The sequence below is a fragment of the Calypte anna genome, chromosome 3, assembly GCF_003957555.1.
Source record: "Calypte anna isolate BGI_N300 chromosome 3, bCalAnn1_v1.p, whole genome shotgun sequence".
Classification (NCBI taxonomy): domain Eukaryota; kingdom Metazoa; phylum Chordata; class Aves; order Apodiformes; family Trochilidae; genus Calypte; species Calypte anna.
The window spans coordinates 14,040,885-14,056,737 of NC_044246.1; the positions used below are offsets into that span (position 1 = coordinate 14,040,885).

The window sequence follows — 15,853 nt, forward strand, 5'->3', positions numbered from 1 at the left end:
TCCGCGGAGGTACCGCACACCCCCTTACGGGAGCTAAGGCCAACTCCGCACCAGCCGCTTTCCAGGGCGCATGCGCGACCTTCTGCGTCGCTCTGCGCTCGATTCGCCGGGCTGTAGGCGGTACGCGCGGCCGCACTCCCGTCCCTCGTCTCGCGAGAGCTCCGTCTGTGCCGCAGCGATTGCTCGTGCCTGTGGCGGCGCTGGGAAGGCGGGGAGCGCCATGGCGGCTCCAGGGGCTGCCAGCCTGGCCTGGTGCCTCCGACGGGTCGGGGCCGGCGGCGAATGGCTGCTGCTGGAGGCCGGCACGCAGGTGAGCCGCCACGGGATGGGCTCCGGCACAGCGCAGAGGCCGGGTGGGCGGCCGAGGCACGGCCCTGAGTGCTGTTCGGGGCGGGAGGGGGGCGTTACCGGCAGCCTGCTCCTCCCCGGGGCAGCGGCGGGCGGCCGCCGGTGCGCTTTGTTCCGAGGCCTTCGTGTTCCTGAATGGGCTTCCCGGGAGCGAGAAGCCCCGTCCCGCTAACGAGCAGCGGCGGTCGGAGTCTGCCGCTCGCCACGGCACCGGGCGGCAACAGCGGCAAGAACCGGAACCTTTCGGCACCGGTAACGTCCAGGGGAGCGGAGCCCGGGGCGCCGGCCTGAGGACGGGCGTTTGGGTCCGATTTGCCGAGTCTTGGGTCGCTAAGCTTTATTAACGTGGTCTCGCGTTCCGGTAGGGTCCTTTTGTGTGACAGTAACGTAAGGGTAATCATGAGCCTAATTAACCAGGTGATGCTTTGGTGAGGTTAACAGTACGGGATGAATTTGGGTTTTGTGACTTAAAGGTTTTTAGGTGTAAACGAGGATGTGTTTGTCTGGAACGTGTCCAAAGAAGGGCAAGGAAGCTGGTGAAGGGTCTGGAGCACGAGTCCTGTGAGGAGCAGCTGCATTGGGGTTGTTCAGTCACCGTCCCTGGAGGTGTTTAAAAAAATGTGGCACTTCAGGACATGGTTTAGTTGGCATGGAGGTGTTGGGTTGACTTGGAGTTGATCTTGGAGGTCTTTTCCATCCTTAACAATGCAGTGAATTGAGCCTGCTTCAGATGCATGTTTTGGTATGGTATGGGACTAACACTTTTTCCAGTGGCCATGTTTTTTAACTGAAAAGCCCAAATGGATCCTTGTGCTCTTTCCCTTAAACCCAGCAGGCAAATGAGGGCATGGAAGATGGGGTGCTGTAAGAGGGCTACCCGTCCAGTGGCCAGAGTCAGCTGGGTAGGTGTGGAGGGTTCATGCTACACCTGATTCCTTTGTGCTTACTCCATGCAAAAGGTAATTCAAAAGGTACCCCTCACAGCTCACCTCTCAGTGATAGGGGCATCTCCGTTAGCAAATTTATAGTTTTATTAATCTCCCATCATGGATTTGAAATTGGGATGTGTGCAGGTGTGCTCAGGGAAGGACTTGAGTTAATACAGCAGAAAACCATACAGCCAGGGTCATGTTAGTGATGCAGAGAATTTCATTTGTTACTCTGCTCATGTGCACAGTTCTGCAGCAGGGAGAGTGATGGCATCCTGGTGCTGCAGGCATGCCAGACCACAGCCAAGCCTGTTGGCAGAAATTGCTGTCAGTAGGAATTTAAACATTGGCTCCAACTTCACTGCTGAGGCATGGTGGTGTCCTGTGGTCTTTCTTAAGCAGTGCTGTGGGCAGCAGAGAACTCTGGCAGGCATATGGTGATATCTCAGCCTCTTCAGTGTGCTCTGAGCTCAGTGATCAAAGGGGAAGTTTTGTGACTGGTCATACTTGGTCTGATTTGTATTTGGTGTGTGAGGCCACACAAACGTGTGCAGCTGGGCAGTGATCACAGTTCATGTGGGTTAGTTGGGTGTTCCTGCTGCAACTGCAAGGACAAGTGCAAAGCCAAGCTAATAACTGTGTTCACCTGAGTCTCTGTACATCTTACATATGCAATCCTAGCTGACAGAGCACTAGTACCTATGAAGCATTTAAGAGGTAGGGATCAAATCTGGTTCTGTATGCTTTCCTCATTTCTGTTTACTTCCATTTAGTTAGGACATGGGAGTCTGAGTTCCTGCTTTCAACTCAAGGTTTCAGCCCAGGTATTGTGTAGTGAATGAGCTTGTATTGACTGCAGCATCCTGTGTGATGCAAGTAAGTAGAGACTGCAGGAGGAAAGAAGGGCAGCCTTCATCTAAGGCTGCATTAGATCCACACAATTGTCTGATTACGTGATAAACTCACTGAGAACTTGTGCCTTGGAAAGATGAATGAGAAAAGTATGTGTGATTAACAGATCTTGCAAAGGAGGCAGTGGATGGAGGGAGAAGAGAGAAGAGCCATACTTTAAATGGCAATCTGCAGTTAGATCAGATTTAATAAGATACTATGAAATGGTATGATTAAATTATGTCCCTTTTCCCAAAGATAGTATTAATCTAATCATATTATTTAGATCACTTTCATTGCTGGTTATGAACTTCATGTAGCTTCATTATTGAGCTTCATTATTGAGACTGATGGTGTGATTTACAAAGGTACCAGGCATTTAGAGCACAGTTACAGTGCTTGTTTTCTGTGGCAGCTTTCTGGGCTGTTTTGTCTTGTCAATCCTGCTCGCAGACTGTTGACCAGATACAACTAGCAAAAGAAGGTGGTAAGAAGTAATAGTGATACCCACAAACAGTTGTACTGGTCTGAAGAAATGGAGTTAGGTGGTGACCAAGGTGGGACACAGATGGATTGAAGGTGACTCTCAGTAGCTTTGCTGCTATCAAAGATTTCCATTAAACCAAGGTTGTAGCCCTGCCTTAGAGTATTCAATTTTCCTCGCTGTGAAAGATGATGCTTCAAACTTTGTGGGCTTCAATTTTCTATCTACTTTTGAATTTAAATGCAAAAAAACCCCAATCATATTATTTTGAACTCTGGGAACAGCTATAAGATACTAGACTAGGTCAATCTCTTCTGTACTGAAATTGAAAATGTATAAACTGAATTTACCATATCGTTGCTGATTGCATTTACTAAACTACTTTATTTTTAGGTAACTGTAGGCCGAGGATTAGATCTCACATACCAGCTGGTGTCAAAAACCTCTCCCTTGATGATCTCTCGCAAGCACTGTGTTTTCCAGCAAAATGCTGAAGGGCAGTGGACTGTCAAGGATAACAAGGTAAGAGACCAATTAAAGGCCTGTACTTTGAGATTCACTGAAGAGAATGCCCTGAGTGGCCTAGGATATAATGTGTGATATTGTGGGAAAGCAATCTGCGGAGGCTTAAGGATTCCATGTACGCATCAATATGATCGCAGGAAAATCGTTTATTAGCAACTTGCACTCACTTTATATAGAGAAGCCTTGTTTACATCATCTTATCATGCAGGTGGCCTTGTGCTCCAACCACACATACCATTCTCACGGAACCTTCTTCTCACATAATTATTTTCCTCTTCTGTTGCCAATTAAGTTATCTCTTTCCCAGTAGCTCATTCTCAGAAAGCCTCTAACTAGGCCTCAATAACCATTAACCCAATGTAGCCTAAATTGAAGTAAGTCAGGATTGCTCACAACCTGTATATTTCTGAACTGTTTCCCCAACATGATATACACCTAGGATACAAGCGTGATAGAAGGTCCATGGGAATGTGTCTTTCCAGTGTGCTGCAGTTAGGTTGCAAACCATATTGCTTTGTGTACATTTTTGCCTTGGTTTAACATTTTTTCAGACAGCTGTGGTCTTGCTGTGGGTGATTTGCAGTCAGTTCACCTCCTTCATGTTACTCTCTTAAAAAAAATTATATTCATTTTGGCACTATTCAGAAGGATGAAGTTCTCGCACTGCTAGTGAAAGGATAAACCAGTGCTTGTTATTGTAGTGACAAAATTGCTTTAATTGTAATCAAGTGCAGAAAGAATCTGATGTTAGAAAAAGCATGCTTAGTATTTTGTTCAAATGAGTTTCTTCTGAAAGTCCTCCAAGGCTGATTAGAATGAAGTGTTGACATCAGAGTCTTTAGCTACATCTCTTTGACTTCAGAAATCTAGTTTTTTTTATCATGATCCCTCCGCTTCTTCATTCATATTGCAACCTAAAATCAGTAACTTGCTTTAAAACAGCACTGGTCACACAAAAATATTCAACATGTGCAAATTTGAAGGATGCTTGGATGAACAGCAGATTAGTTAGAAGAAATGGAATGGCTGCTATTAAAATTACCCTGCTCTTTAACAAAACTCTGTTTCAGTACTGGTATAAACTTGAAAACTTAGTTTTTGTATTAATTGAAACATCTGTGATAGATTAGCTACAAACACCTCTGTTATTGCTGTTACCATTTTATCAAGTTGTTTTATTAAATCTCTTTGAGATGTGTCAGTTGTTAATGATTCTGGGTTCATCTTGAGTACTTTGAGATGGTATTTAATTAAAAAAACCTTTTGCTCTGCTTTGAACATTGTGAGAATGTTTTCCTTGTTTAAATTCTCTCAGAGTTCTTTATGGAAAACTGTCTTTAAGCAGTATAAGCTGTTCTTTTTTCTAATTTCTTCTTGGATTTCAGGTGACATGAATTGTCAATATTTTACTTCAGTATTCTGCATGGTTGACAACGATCTGTCTTTTCTTAGTTCTTATATCCTCTAAAGCTTTTGGGCAGGTTTTTTTGCATTGGAATTGTTTTTTTTCCTTCTGTACAAGCACATATATTAATGTCCTTAGTGCTTATGGAAAAAATGTGTAATGCAGAAATAATACAAGAAATAAAACAATGTAATGCCGTAACTGTAATAAATGGGACACTAAGCCAATAAATTGGATATTGCAAGGTTTATTTGAAGAGATGGCTTGTTTTGATTGCTACATTGAAGAGGCTGGATATGTTTACAGTTGGCAGAAATAACTTGCAGAGCACTTTGTAACCACCTATTAAATTTTGCTGATTCTCTGTTCGTTTGCAGAGCTTAAATGGAGTCTGGCTTAACAAACAGCGCCTGGATCCCTCCAAAACCTATCCTATCACTGAAGGAGACCGTATCCAGTTGGGAGTGCCTTTGGAAAACAGAGAGACTGCTGAATACGAGTATGAAGTAATTAAAGAGGAATGGGAGAAAATCAGGCCCTTTTTAGCCCAAAGGAATGACCTGGGGAAAGCGAAGTGTTCAAGAACAAAACGTAAATTTAGTTCTGAGGACTTGGAAACGTCTGGATCAGAAGGCCCTTCAAATTCCAGATCCAAAAGAGACAGAATGTCCTGTGAGAGTGAACCTTTGGGTAAATCATGGGGAAGGGCTGGAGAAGCCAAACAGTTAACAGAAAAGATGGATGTCAAGCTGCCTCCTCCTGGACCGAGTGAGGGAGCTAAGGGTCCAGTGCACAATAGCCCTGTGCACTCCAAGAAAGCCCCGTCTGTCCCCTGTAAGGAGCAGAAAGGCTCTGGGCTTGCAGAGTCATGGAATGGCTTGGAAATGCTGAGAAAAACTCTAGTAGGCATAATGAAGTTAAAGGTCAAAGTGCAGGAGAAGCAAACAGCAGTGCTGAATGTGAAGCAGAAGCGCAGGAAGTGTGCTCAGAAGGAGATCCTGGCAATGGAGCAGGAGCTGCAGGAGCTGCAGGACCAGCTGTACATGGAACAAGAGCATCATCAGCAACAAGTGGAAGAGCTGGAGAGAACATTTTCTAAAGAGCAGCAGAAGCTAGAGGTATAGTGGTGGTAATCTTTTGGGCCTGTGTCTTTTCATTTGTATGGAATGCTTAATATAAAATATTGATCAGAAAAAATCCTGAACCTTACAGTAACACAGAAATTGTTGGAATGATTGTTAAAATTGTCTCTGAAGCATTTCACTTTGAGCATGTGCATCAAAATAAAGTGAAGGGACAGAAGAGATTGTTCTGTATGGATAATTAAGGAAAAGGTGCAAAATAATTTTGGAATTTTTTTTACAAACAGTTCCATTACAGCAAGATGGTAAAGTGTTTCAATTAGTAAAACAGCATATTTTTAAATGAATTTTAAAAATTTCCTGATCTCCTATGGTTACAGAGAGGACAAGTTGAAAAGTACTCCCCATAAGTGTGAATTTCTCTCAATATGTGACTGAATTAATGCCCAGTTTGCATAGCAAATCCATTCCCTTTCCAAGCAAGTGAATTATTGTGTGCCTTAATCCCTTGAGGGTGGAAGATTTTTTTTTTTTTTCATACTTTCAAAAAAACCCTTTCTTGCAATCTGTCTTCAAGTATTATATGTATGTTGGTAAATAGCTTTTCTAGTTAACAAACAGAGTTTGCTCAAAATCTGGTTTAAAGGAAGTAAGATTTCATCTTGAAGAGAGTTTCATAATTCATCAGTTACTTCTTTGAAGTCTGCTGCTTAAAGGCAAGGTGCCTGAATCAGAGGTACAGAAAGTCTGGAGCTGTGTGCTCAGGCACAAGGGAAAGTTCAGCTGGAGCTGTAGGTATGTCAGTTCATGTGCTTGGTGGCTTCTTTTCCTCATGTTTAAGCTGCTACTGACCTCTTTGCTTCTATGAACATGCTGGTGGTGCCTTTAGAGCTAGAATTAAGTGGAGGTATTCCAAGAATATAACTGTAAATTACGTATCCATTTTAGCTCTTCACAGTGAATGAAAGCTCTAATTTCTGTCATGCATGTGTAACAGTAGAGTGGGACATCTCAGGGTCTGCTGAAAACCAGCATTGTTTCTTTAAGTATATCCTCTAAAGAGAGTATGCAAAGAATTAATTCTCTGTCCCTTGCTTATTTATTTTTTTTTCTTGTATTTTTCCCTCCAGGGTGTAAAGGGCCAACACGGGGAAGAGAATCTGAAGGAGCAGCTGGCCCAGGTTCTGCAAGAGGCAAGTATTTGTGAGTCTAGGTTTGGTCTAACTGTGTAACTCAGATATTCAAATCTTTCTTCTGTGGCCTCTTGGCAGAAGATGAGATCTTTGCTTTGCGTGCAGATTGGATGATCTTCCTCTGCAAACCAAATTTCTGCCAGAAAGGGGCAGAGCAGGACACTTATGTCTTTTAGGCTTTTTTTCAAAAGGCCTTTTCTTCTGGAAAGCTAATCTGAAAGCAGCTTCATGTAACTTAGCCTGGATACAGTGATAGGTTTTTGTCGTCTGTCAAATACCCCTTGGTACTCAAACATTGCAGATCCACTCAAAATGTTAACCGTAAAACCAAACTGAAATGGCAGTGTAACCTGGGAGAATGAATGAGAGGTATCCTGCACTGGGAAGGTCATGGATAACTGGCACTACCTGCCAATTTTAAGTTAAGGCTAAACTGCCTTAGCACCCTGACTCATACAGACTTGTGTTGCTCATTCAGAAGATAAGGAGAAATGAGTATCCTGGACCTCAAGATAATGGCTGTATTTAATAGGATAGCTTATAGTGGCACTCATAATTTCTGGTATTGTTACAGCATCATGCTTTGATGGAAGAACTGAGCCGTAGCAAAAAAGATTTTGAGGAGATAATTCGAGCCAAGAATAAAGAACTGGAAGAAACCAAGGTATGAAGTAATTGAATTTTCAGCATTATTCACAAGTGAAACATGATACTCTACAGCAGAGGAAATAGATTATTTAGTAGTTTATTTGTCTTGACTGTACTTTGCGTCTTTTAGTGAAAAAATCCTGTATTTTGATGTGGCAGCTGACTCTAGTTTTCAGGATTGGGGGAGGATGCAACTTGTCCTGTTCAAAAATTAGTATTGAACAGTTATTACTAGATATTTCTCAATCATAAAGAAAGCCCAGGGCACCTTAACTGTGTATTGTGCAAGAGAAGTGAGCCCACTCCGCCCTTTCTTAAAGTGAGGTGCTTCATTTTCAGTCAGAGTGCATTCAAGTAAAACTGTAGCATTCCAGCAGTCCTGCAAGGGAGTGTAGGACTGAAATAACATGGAATTTGATTAATGAATGAGATTAACCATGTTTCTTCCTGCCCTTCACACAAGGTAATGGGTGGAAAATAATGAAGGAGATCCTTTCCTGTGTCTTAATCTTGGAAACTGTCACATTGTCCAACTCTGGCTGTTTGCTTTATGGTGGGTTAGTTTTTGATGTGGGCTTTTTTTTTGTTGTTGCTGTTGTCTTTTAAACTCTTTTGCTGTTTTTTAAGTACAGGTTCCATTGGAAGAATTTCGCTTGTTATTTTTAGATGATGGAGCAGATATCTAAGAGCCTAGTTTAGCTGGAAAAAAGCCAAATCATATAGAATATTATAGAATTGTTCAGGTTGGAAAAGACCTATAGAATCATCCAGTCCAACCTTTAACCAGTTAGTACTAACCTAGCTCTACCAGCCTACTGCTAAACCATGTCCCTAAGCATTGTATCTATACAGTTTTAAAACACATTCGGGGATGGTAAATAAATCACTTCCCTGGGCAGCCCCTTCTCATGCTTAATAACCCCTTCAGTAAAGAATTTTTTCCTACCATCCAACCTAAACCTCCCATGGTATATTCTCAATGCTGTCGTGAGCTACAAAGAGTAGAGAGACTACAGATCTGGATGTGTAGTAGCCACAGACTTGACATGTGAAGACTTGCAGTTGTGTGAGTTTCTGCTTTGACTCCTTGCCCCTGCACACCACCTGCCTGCCATATTATATTGAATAAAACCCTGTTCTTTGTTGATACGTGACCATGTGTACTGTTCCACTAGGAGGAGAAGGAAAAGGTGAGAGCCCAAAAAGAAGAGGTGTTGAATCAGATGAATGACGTGTTGGAGAATGAGTTGCAGTGCACAATCTGTTCTGAGCACTTCATTGAGGTATGTTTAAACCAGTGTGGGTTTGGTAGTAAAGAGACTTGAGAAGCTTTCCCTAGTTCTATCAAAACAATAGTCAAGCTTATTTCTTTGCTTCACTAGCTGAACAGCCCCAACAGACCCAAAGTTGTGGGTAAGGGTTTGTCCAGAACTCCATTTTGTCTGCTCTTGACTCTTCTCCCGGGCAGAAAGTTCAGCTTTCATGTCTCCACCTGCATAGAGATGAGAACTTAATCCTAAAATATGTATAGGCTTGCAGCAGTTTTGAGTAGTTTTGTACTGGTGCTCTAAGCTGCTGCAGGCAGCCTGCCTAGGGGGGAATTATTTTTGTACTGTACCTTGCTTTAGGTTGGCTAGGATTGGACTGCTTCAGGTTTACATATAAGAAAGGGTCAGTAAAGGAAAGTAGGAAAGTAAAGGAAAGGAGGTGCAGGTTCAGTCAAGTCCTGAACTGTTCATACTGTTCAGATAAACCCCTTCTTTGGGAAACTGGCCTGCTTCTATTTGATTCTACACGTAATAGGCCATGCCTGAAATGTAGACTGTTATTTCTGTTCTTACTTTGCTAGAACTTCATTTTTATTACATTAATTTCTACTCCAGGAAACCTGATGTGTTACAATGATTAAGAGCTAGCTAAAATTGTAATTTCTGGTTTCTCAGTAATTCAGGATGCTATTCCACAGTATCTGAGTTTTCCCATAATTTATCAGTTTCAATTTGTGAAAACATATAATAGATTTCATTTTTGTCTGAGTTTCACTATGTGATCTACAGTGAATCCATTACCAACTTGTAAAACTTCTCTGCATGCTGGCATGGGAGAGTGCTTTTGGGCAGCCCCTATACAGACTAAAGAAGGAGGGCTTTGGGTTCTTCCTGTATAGGAAGTGTTCATCTAATGTTTTCCTGACATCAGCATTGTTTTCTTGGACAGTGCTTGCATGAGCATGCTCTGACAAGTGCCCTTCCCTCAAATTCCACAGGCAGTCACTCTGAACTGTGCACACAGCTTCTGCTCCTACTGTATCAATGAGTGGACAAAACGTAAAGTGGAGTGCCCTATATGCAGGCAGGAGATCACATCAAAAACCCGCTCCCTGGTGCTGGATAACTGCATTGACAGGATGGTAGAAAAACTGAATGTGGAAATGAAACAGCATCGCCTGACCCTTATCAGAGAGAGGACAGGTGAGAGGTGGGTGGATGTGGCATGATGAGTACAATCTTTCATTCCATCTGTTTTGTTCTTTGCACCTATATACCAAGGAGATGCTCAGCAGAAACATTAGAAAATCTTTTTATGTTGTGTAACTAGGTTTACTGCACAGTAAAATAAAATGACTAAAAGGTTTGAAAAATACTTCTGTTTGAAATTCACAGTTGAGCAGGGCAACTTACCTGTTCTAAAGGTTAGGCTGTTTCAAAGAGATCACTAAATAAAAGCAAAACTATGCAGAATGGGTCTTGAAAAATCTACCAAGATCCTTTTGATTAAACTATTGACTACCTCACTGTGAAAACTCAGCAGAGCAGGGCCTGATGAGAAACTCTGAATTCTCTTCGGTGTGCTATATTTGTGTAGGAAATCTCTGAAGAGAGCATTGATCTGTCATTTACTAAACTGGCAGTTACTCTGCCATATTCATTTTTGTGGAATTAAAGCCATTGTGCTTTAAATGTGTAACTTCCTGACTAGTTGTGGCTCCAGGCTATGAATGACATTGACAGTTTTAAGTAAAACACCAGTGAGGAATATTATCATTATTATTATTATTATTATTATTATTATTATTATTATTATTATGCTTCCTTCTTCCAAATTTGTTTCTAGAGCATTTGACTCTGGTATCTAGGTGCTGAAATGTAGAAGTCTTTTCCTGCTACCACTTTGACAAGTATCTATTGCTGTATTCCCTTAAGTAATTGTCTTGTTTTCCTCTTATAGGGGTGAGTGCATCTTACATTTCGCAATTGTGTTGAGCCTCTTACCTAAAAAAAGGGTGCTTTTGAAACATTTTGGATTCTCTATGGTGGCATAGAATGACATTGTTAAGTAGTGTTATTGCAGACTCAAAATTGCCACTTATTTAACCAACTCAGTCTGATTCCCTCCAGAAATGCCATGCTGCTCAGAGGTAGCCCAACTTGGCTTTGTGAACTGTTTTCACCTCTGCAGAGCTGACACTGCTCTGCACACAGTGTAGAGTGTGCCATAGCTCTGCTGAAGTGTCTCATCAGGTAGCTGGTGGGGGTTACATGAAGTGGTGCTTGGTTGGAGCCCATTTCATCTCTGTATGGTAAAACAGGGGTCTTCCTGGTTGTTTGAACAAAAAGGAAAAAAGCTTGCAGCCTACCTGCTTCATGTGTGATAGATGCTCTAATTATATAAAAATGACTTTTAGTAGGAAATTGATTAGCTTCACCATGGCATGCTTCAGGAAGAAGAAGGAATTGTTTCTGTGTGGCCTTTATTCCTTAATGGAAACATGGTGATGATTGAGGTGAAGATAGCCATACGTCTAGTTAAACATGAATCTGTAAGAAGAAATCGGCTGAGGAAGGAATAATTATGGAAGTAGCACTTGAGAAGCTCAGAGTTTTCCAAGAAGGCTCTCCAAGAGCCTTAGTATAATGGCCACCAGTAGGACAGTTTGCACTCCTAAATGTATGTAAAACTTCTTTGCATGCTAGCATGGGAGAGTGCTTTTGGGCAGTCCCTATATAGACTAAAGAGGGAGGTTTAGTGGGGCCATAAGTGCCCTGAACAGCCATTAACTATTTGAGAGCTTCTGTTTTCCTTTGTTCCTTCCCTCTGAGTTACCTGGCAAGGCTCTGTGATAGTTAGCCACTTCCATTGCCAGCTGTGTACCAGTGAAGCCATGGAGAATGTCTCTTCATCTGTGCTATCTTGACAAGAAAAGCATATTGGATACTTAAGAAAGCAAACAAAAAAGCCTTTTGGTCCTTTAATGCTGAAAATTGAAAAGGCCTATGCCCTGTAGCTTGAACAACTGATTGTGAGCAGACAGTGAGGTGGTGTAGGTTACAAAGAGAGATAGAAATTTAGCAGGTTTTGTAGGTAGTCACTGCTAATTTTCCTGTCTATGTGTTTTGAATGCAGAGAAACAGAATGTGTTGGTGAGCCCAGCCATGGACAATGACAGCAGTGTCCCTTCTTCCATCTACTCCGTCTTGTTGATAAGCAGTTGTGACGGTGAGGATTGTGAGGAGGATTCTTGCTACAATGAAAGCAACTGCATTATCTGAACACTCTTACTAAAGACTCATTTGCCTGTGTGCTGCCCAGAACCATCCTCATGGTATTTGGTTGACTGCTGATGAATGACTGGACTGGACATCTAGAAGGAGAGAGATTCTCAGAGGAAGCTGGAGCTCAGAACTAGCAGCATGTGGAAGAAGAACTTTATTTCTTAAATGAATGTACAGCTTGATCTCTAAAACCAAATTGGGACTGAGAGAAAAAAATGCAATTACACTAGATGCTTGACATCCAAACTGTAGATTTCCAAGATCGCTTGTGACCCTCTCAGTGTCATATAATAGTTTGTATGCATCACTTCCCTTTCCTTAGTGAAAGACGCGTTTAAATGTGTGCATCAGCTTCCCTTATTTCAGGCAGCAGAGGGAATGGCTCAAGCTATCTGAGAACTTGGCCATCTTCACCAGCAGGCAGGGGAGGTATATCAGGAAGAAGTGCCAGTGTGGGGTTTTCCTCTTGGATTTCATATGGCAGCTTGAGTCATCCCAGGCCCCTGGCAGTAAAGGTAACTTAGGGTTGTGGACCCTGTCAGCCTGAAATGCATAAAGGCAATGTAAGCTGAGCTGCTGGCCATCTGTTTGTTCTGCTGATGTTACTCATTTTCTGTTAGATAAGAATACAGAAGATTAAATTCTTCCAGAATTCCTTAGCTAGTGATCTTTTCGTCTAGTATGTTTGGTTTGTTTTGTTCCCTCTTCAGGCTTTTGCATAAAGGGTTTCAGAACTGGGAAGCAGCATATGCAGAAGTTACTATTAATGACTTCAGAAACACTTAACACTTCTTGTCAGAAGCAGAGAGGAACCTCTGCTTCTTGAGAAGTGCTGCCAGCTCAATCTATGAAATGTCCTGTTGGCAGGGTAGAAAGCAACATCTATAGGTAATCACAAGTACAGAAGAAAGCATTTAGTATTATTTACAAAGCATTGAGCTGTGGGTTGTATTACCCTCACAGCAAATCACTTGTTCCTAAGAGAACAAGTCTCTCCTCATCTTGTCATGAGTTTGTCTTAAGAAGTTTGATTTTCAGTGGCATATGCTTTTGACTTAGCTGTTACATGGAAAGGACTTCCTTACATTGTGAGAAGAGGATGTTGGAAGCCCTTCTCACCTGTAATATTTCTCTTGCCATTTGTATGTACTTTCTTATTTCTATGTTTATTTTGTTTAAGAAGGAAAATACAAATTCATTTCTGCATTAGTCTTCCTTGGTGCAACCACTGAGAGGAATGTCTTTCTTCTAGCTGTCTTAGATTTTTTTTTTTTTTTTACAAAACACAAACTCTGTTTTTAATAACTTTGCTTCATGTTTTGGTTGCTGTAAGCAGTGTGACTATTTTAAACGTATTTGAAAGACTTGTGTATTCAGGAATTGATAAAAGACAACCAAACTCTTCAGGCCTGTGGCTACCCTAGTAATTTTGTATTTACAATCACACATCTTTTCTTTTTCAACTGAAGGAAGATCCCATTAGAAGCTGCATGAGTGAAGCTGCCCTCCTAAGGCAGTAGCAGTGCATGCTGGCAGATTGGATGGGGAGGACGTGAACAGGGCAGAAAGGTTGAGTATGTGGGGACAGGCAACTTCCTTAAGGCAACTTCCTTAAAATCTTAGTATAAGGTTTGACTTTCCCACTTTCCCTCTTAATGTTCATTTTCTCTATGTACTCTTGAAAGTTTCTTTGGTAAGTATATGCTCACTATGATCTCTGAGAGCAGAGTTCCACAAAATGCTTGTGATATAGGCTGACATTGGCATGGGCGTTCCCAATGAAGAGGAGTAGGAGGGAAATACTCTGGTTGCCCAGGACTGCAGATATTACTATCTATCTTTCCCATTTGTGGGGGTGTTTTGTTTGGTTGGTTTTTGTTATTTTTGGTTTTGTTGGTTTTGCTTTTTTGCTTGTTTGTTTCGTTTGGCTAAAATATACTTATGTTCTTCATGCATATTGCAGAGAAGGAAAATGCATCTCCTACTAACGGGTTAGTCCTTGGTGTAACTTCTGAGCATCCTCTTTTCATGAGAACACAAAGAACACAAGCAGTGTGCCAAACCATTTCCACTGTTACTGATAGGTGTGTGGTGTGTAAAGGTCCAAGCTGAGAGGTGAACTCATAATCCTGTTCACTTGCAGAAGCATTTCACTGACAGGAAGCAGAACTCTCCTCCCAGTTCACCAATTCCTCAGTGAACTGCTGTCTGATACAGAGCTACTGATTAAATGTCCAGAAGTGTCAGGTGATGCCCATATTTCTAATACTGTGCTCTCCTTTTGTCTAAGGTCTGGATCTTCTGCTTGATTATACATCTGAATGTCCCCTGGGAGATGTTACCTGTCTTGGCACAGCATCAAGCACTTCAGTCTTGCACCCAGGAGTTAGGTCACAATGCCCCACTAATCACACTTGGGCACAGCAGGGTTGCTGCAGGATCACAACTTGCTGCTTCCTGTTGGGAGATAGCTGTCCTGTAGTGAGATAATCAAACACTTCTACCAACATCAGTGGGAATATCTGGGAAGGAGCACTAATGGACTGTTGCTGGGAGGTGGTGTGCTGTATAACTCCAGCACAGTCATGGGTTCCAAGATCAGTCTGACATCCACTTTTTTCTTGCACCTGTGATCTGCCACACTGGTGCTTGATGAGCCTTAGCACCAGCTGTCATTTAGCTTTCCAGAGCATGTCGCAGGTAATTCACTGATCCAGATTTCCCCTCTTCTGCCTGCCCAGTTTAAATGTTTTTGTCCTAAGACACCCTCTGACCAGACACTGTTTTGTTCAAGTCCTTTTTCTTCCTGCCTGTCCCTTTGCCATAACTTCTGTTGGGGCACAATCCTGACACGTGGAGCAGTGGAGCCCCTAACAGAGGAAGGACATGGAACTGGTGGATTGAGTCCAGAGGAGGGACAGAATGAGGATCAGGGGGCTGGAGCCTCCAATGAGGACAGGCTCAGAGAGCTGGGATTGTTCAGCCTGGAGAAGGTGCCTGGGACACCTTGTAGTTGCTTTCTGGTACCTGAAGGGGCCTACGGGAAGGCAGGGGAGGCACTTTTTATGAGTGATAGGACAAAGGGTGATGGTTTTAAATGCAAGGGTGTTGATTTAGGGTGGGCATTAGGAATTCTTTGCTGTGGGGATGGTAGAACACTGGAACAGGTTGCCCAAAGAAGTTGTTGATGTTCCATCACTGAAGTGTTGGAAGGGCTTTGAGTAACCTGGCCTAGTGAGAGATGTTGCTGCCTGTGCAGCAGGGGTTGGATCAAGATGATTTTTGAAGTCCCTCCCAACCCAAAGCATTCTATCATTCTATTATAGGATTCCATGACAATCATAAACTGCACCTCCCAAACTTGGCCCCTGCCCCTCAGTGACATTCCTGCCTGTGTACTGCTCCGTAACCCCTGGGTTGGAAGCTCAATGTGAAGCACAAGACAGCTCAGCGAGCGTTGGAAATCCCCACGACAAATAATAGGTAGACACGCATTACACATTTATTGAGCGAAAAGCTCTATCATCGCTGGCCTTGCAGATTCTGTTCTGGCTCTGCTCGAATAACGGGACTGCCCTTATTTAACAGTGAAGTGCCGTGCCTGTAACAGTGATGCCATTGCCATCCGGCAGGGCAGAGCAGCCCAGGCCCCACTGCCGCCATGCCAGAGCGCCGGCCCCGTTGCTTAGCGACGGGGGGGGGGCTTCAGGCCCACTTTCTCCTTGAGGCTGCCCTCGGCGCGCCTGCGGGAACGATCCCTCTCGGTGCCGGCGCGGGCTCTGCGTCACCGTCGCG

General features: G+C 42.9%; 1 protein-coding gene across 5 annotated transcripts; it reads left to right on the forward strand.

Annotated features, from left to right (window-relative positions):
* Positions 1 to 169: 169 nt before the first annotated feature.
* On the forward strand, positions 170 to 12,707 carry RNF8 (ring finger protein 8). 5 transcript variants are annotated; one of them, XM_030448147.1, is made up of 8 exons: positions 170 to 310; positions 3,046 to 3,174; positions 4,960 to 5,700; positions 6,795 to 6,857; positions 7,432 to 7,521; positions 8,681 to 8,788; positions 9,772 to 9,976; positions 11,910 to 12,707. In XM_030448147.1, exons 1-8 carry the CDS (start codon positions 221 to 223, stop codon positions 12,053 to 12,055), a joined length of 1,572 nt encoding a protein of 523 aa, XP_030304007.1. In that variant the 5' UTR covers positions 170 to 220; the 3' UTR covers positions 12,056 to 12,707. The 5 variants fall into 5 exon arrangements, with proteins under 5 accessions (XP_030304007.1, XP_030304009.1, XP_030304010.1 ...); XM_030448149.1 differs by having other exon boundaries at positions 192 to 310; positions 9,772 to 9,983; XM_030448150.1 differs by lacking the exon at positions 170 to 310 and adding an exon at positions 423 to 709.
* The last annotated feature ends 3,146 nt before the right edge of the window (positions 12,708 to 15,853 follow it).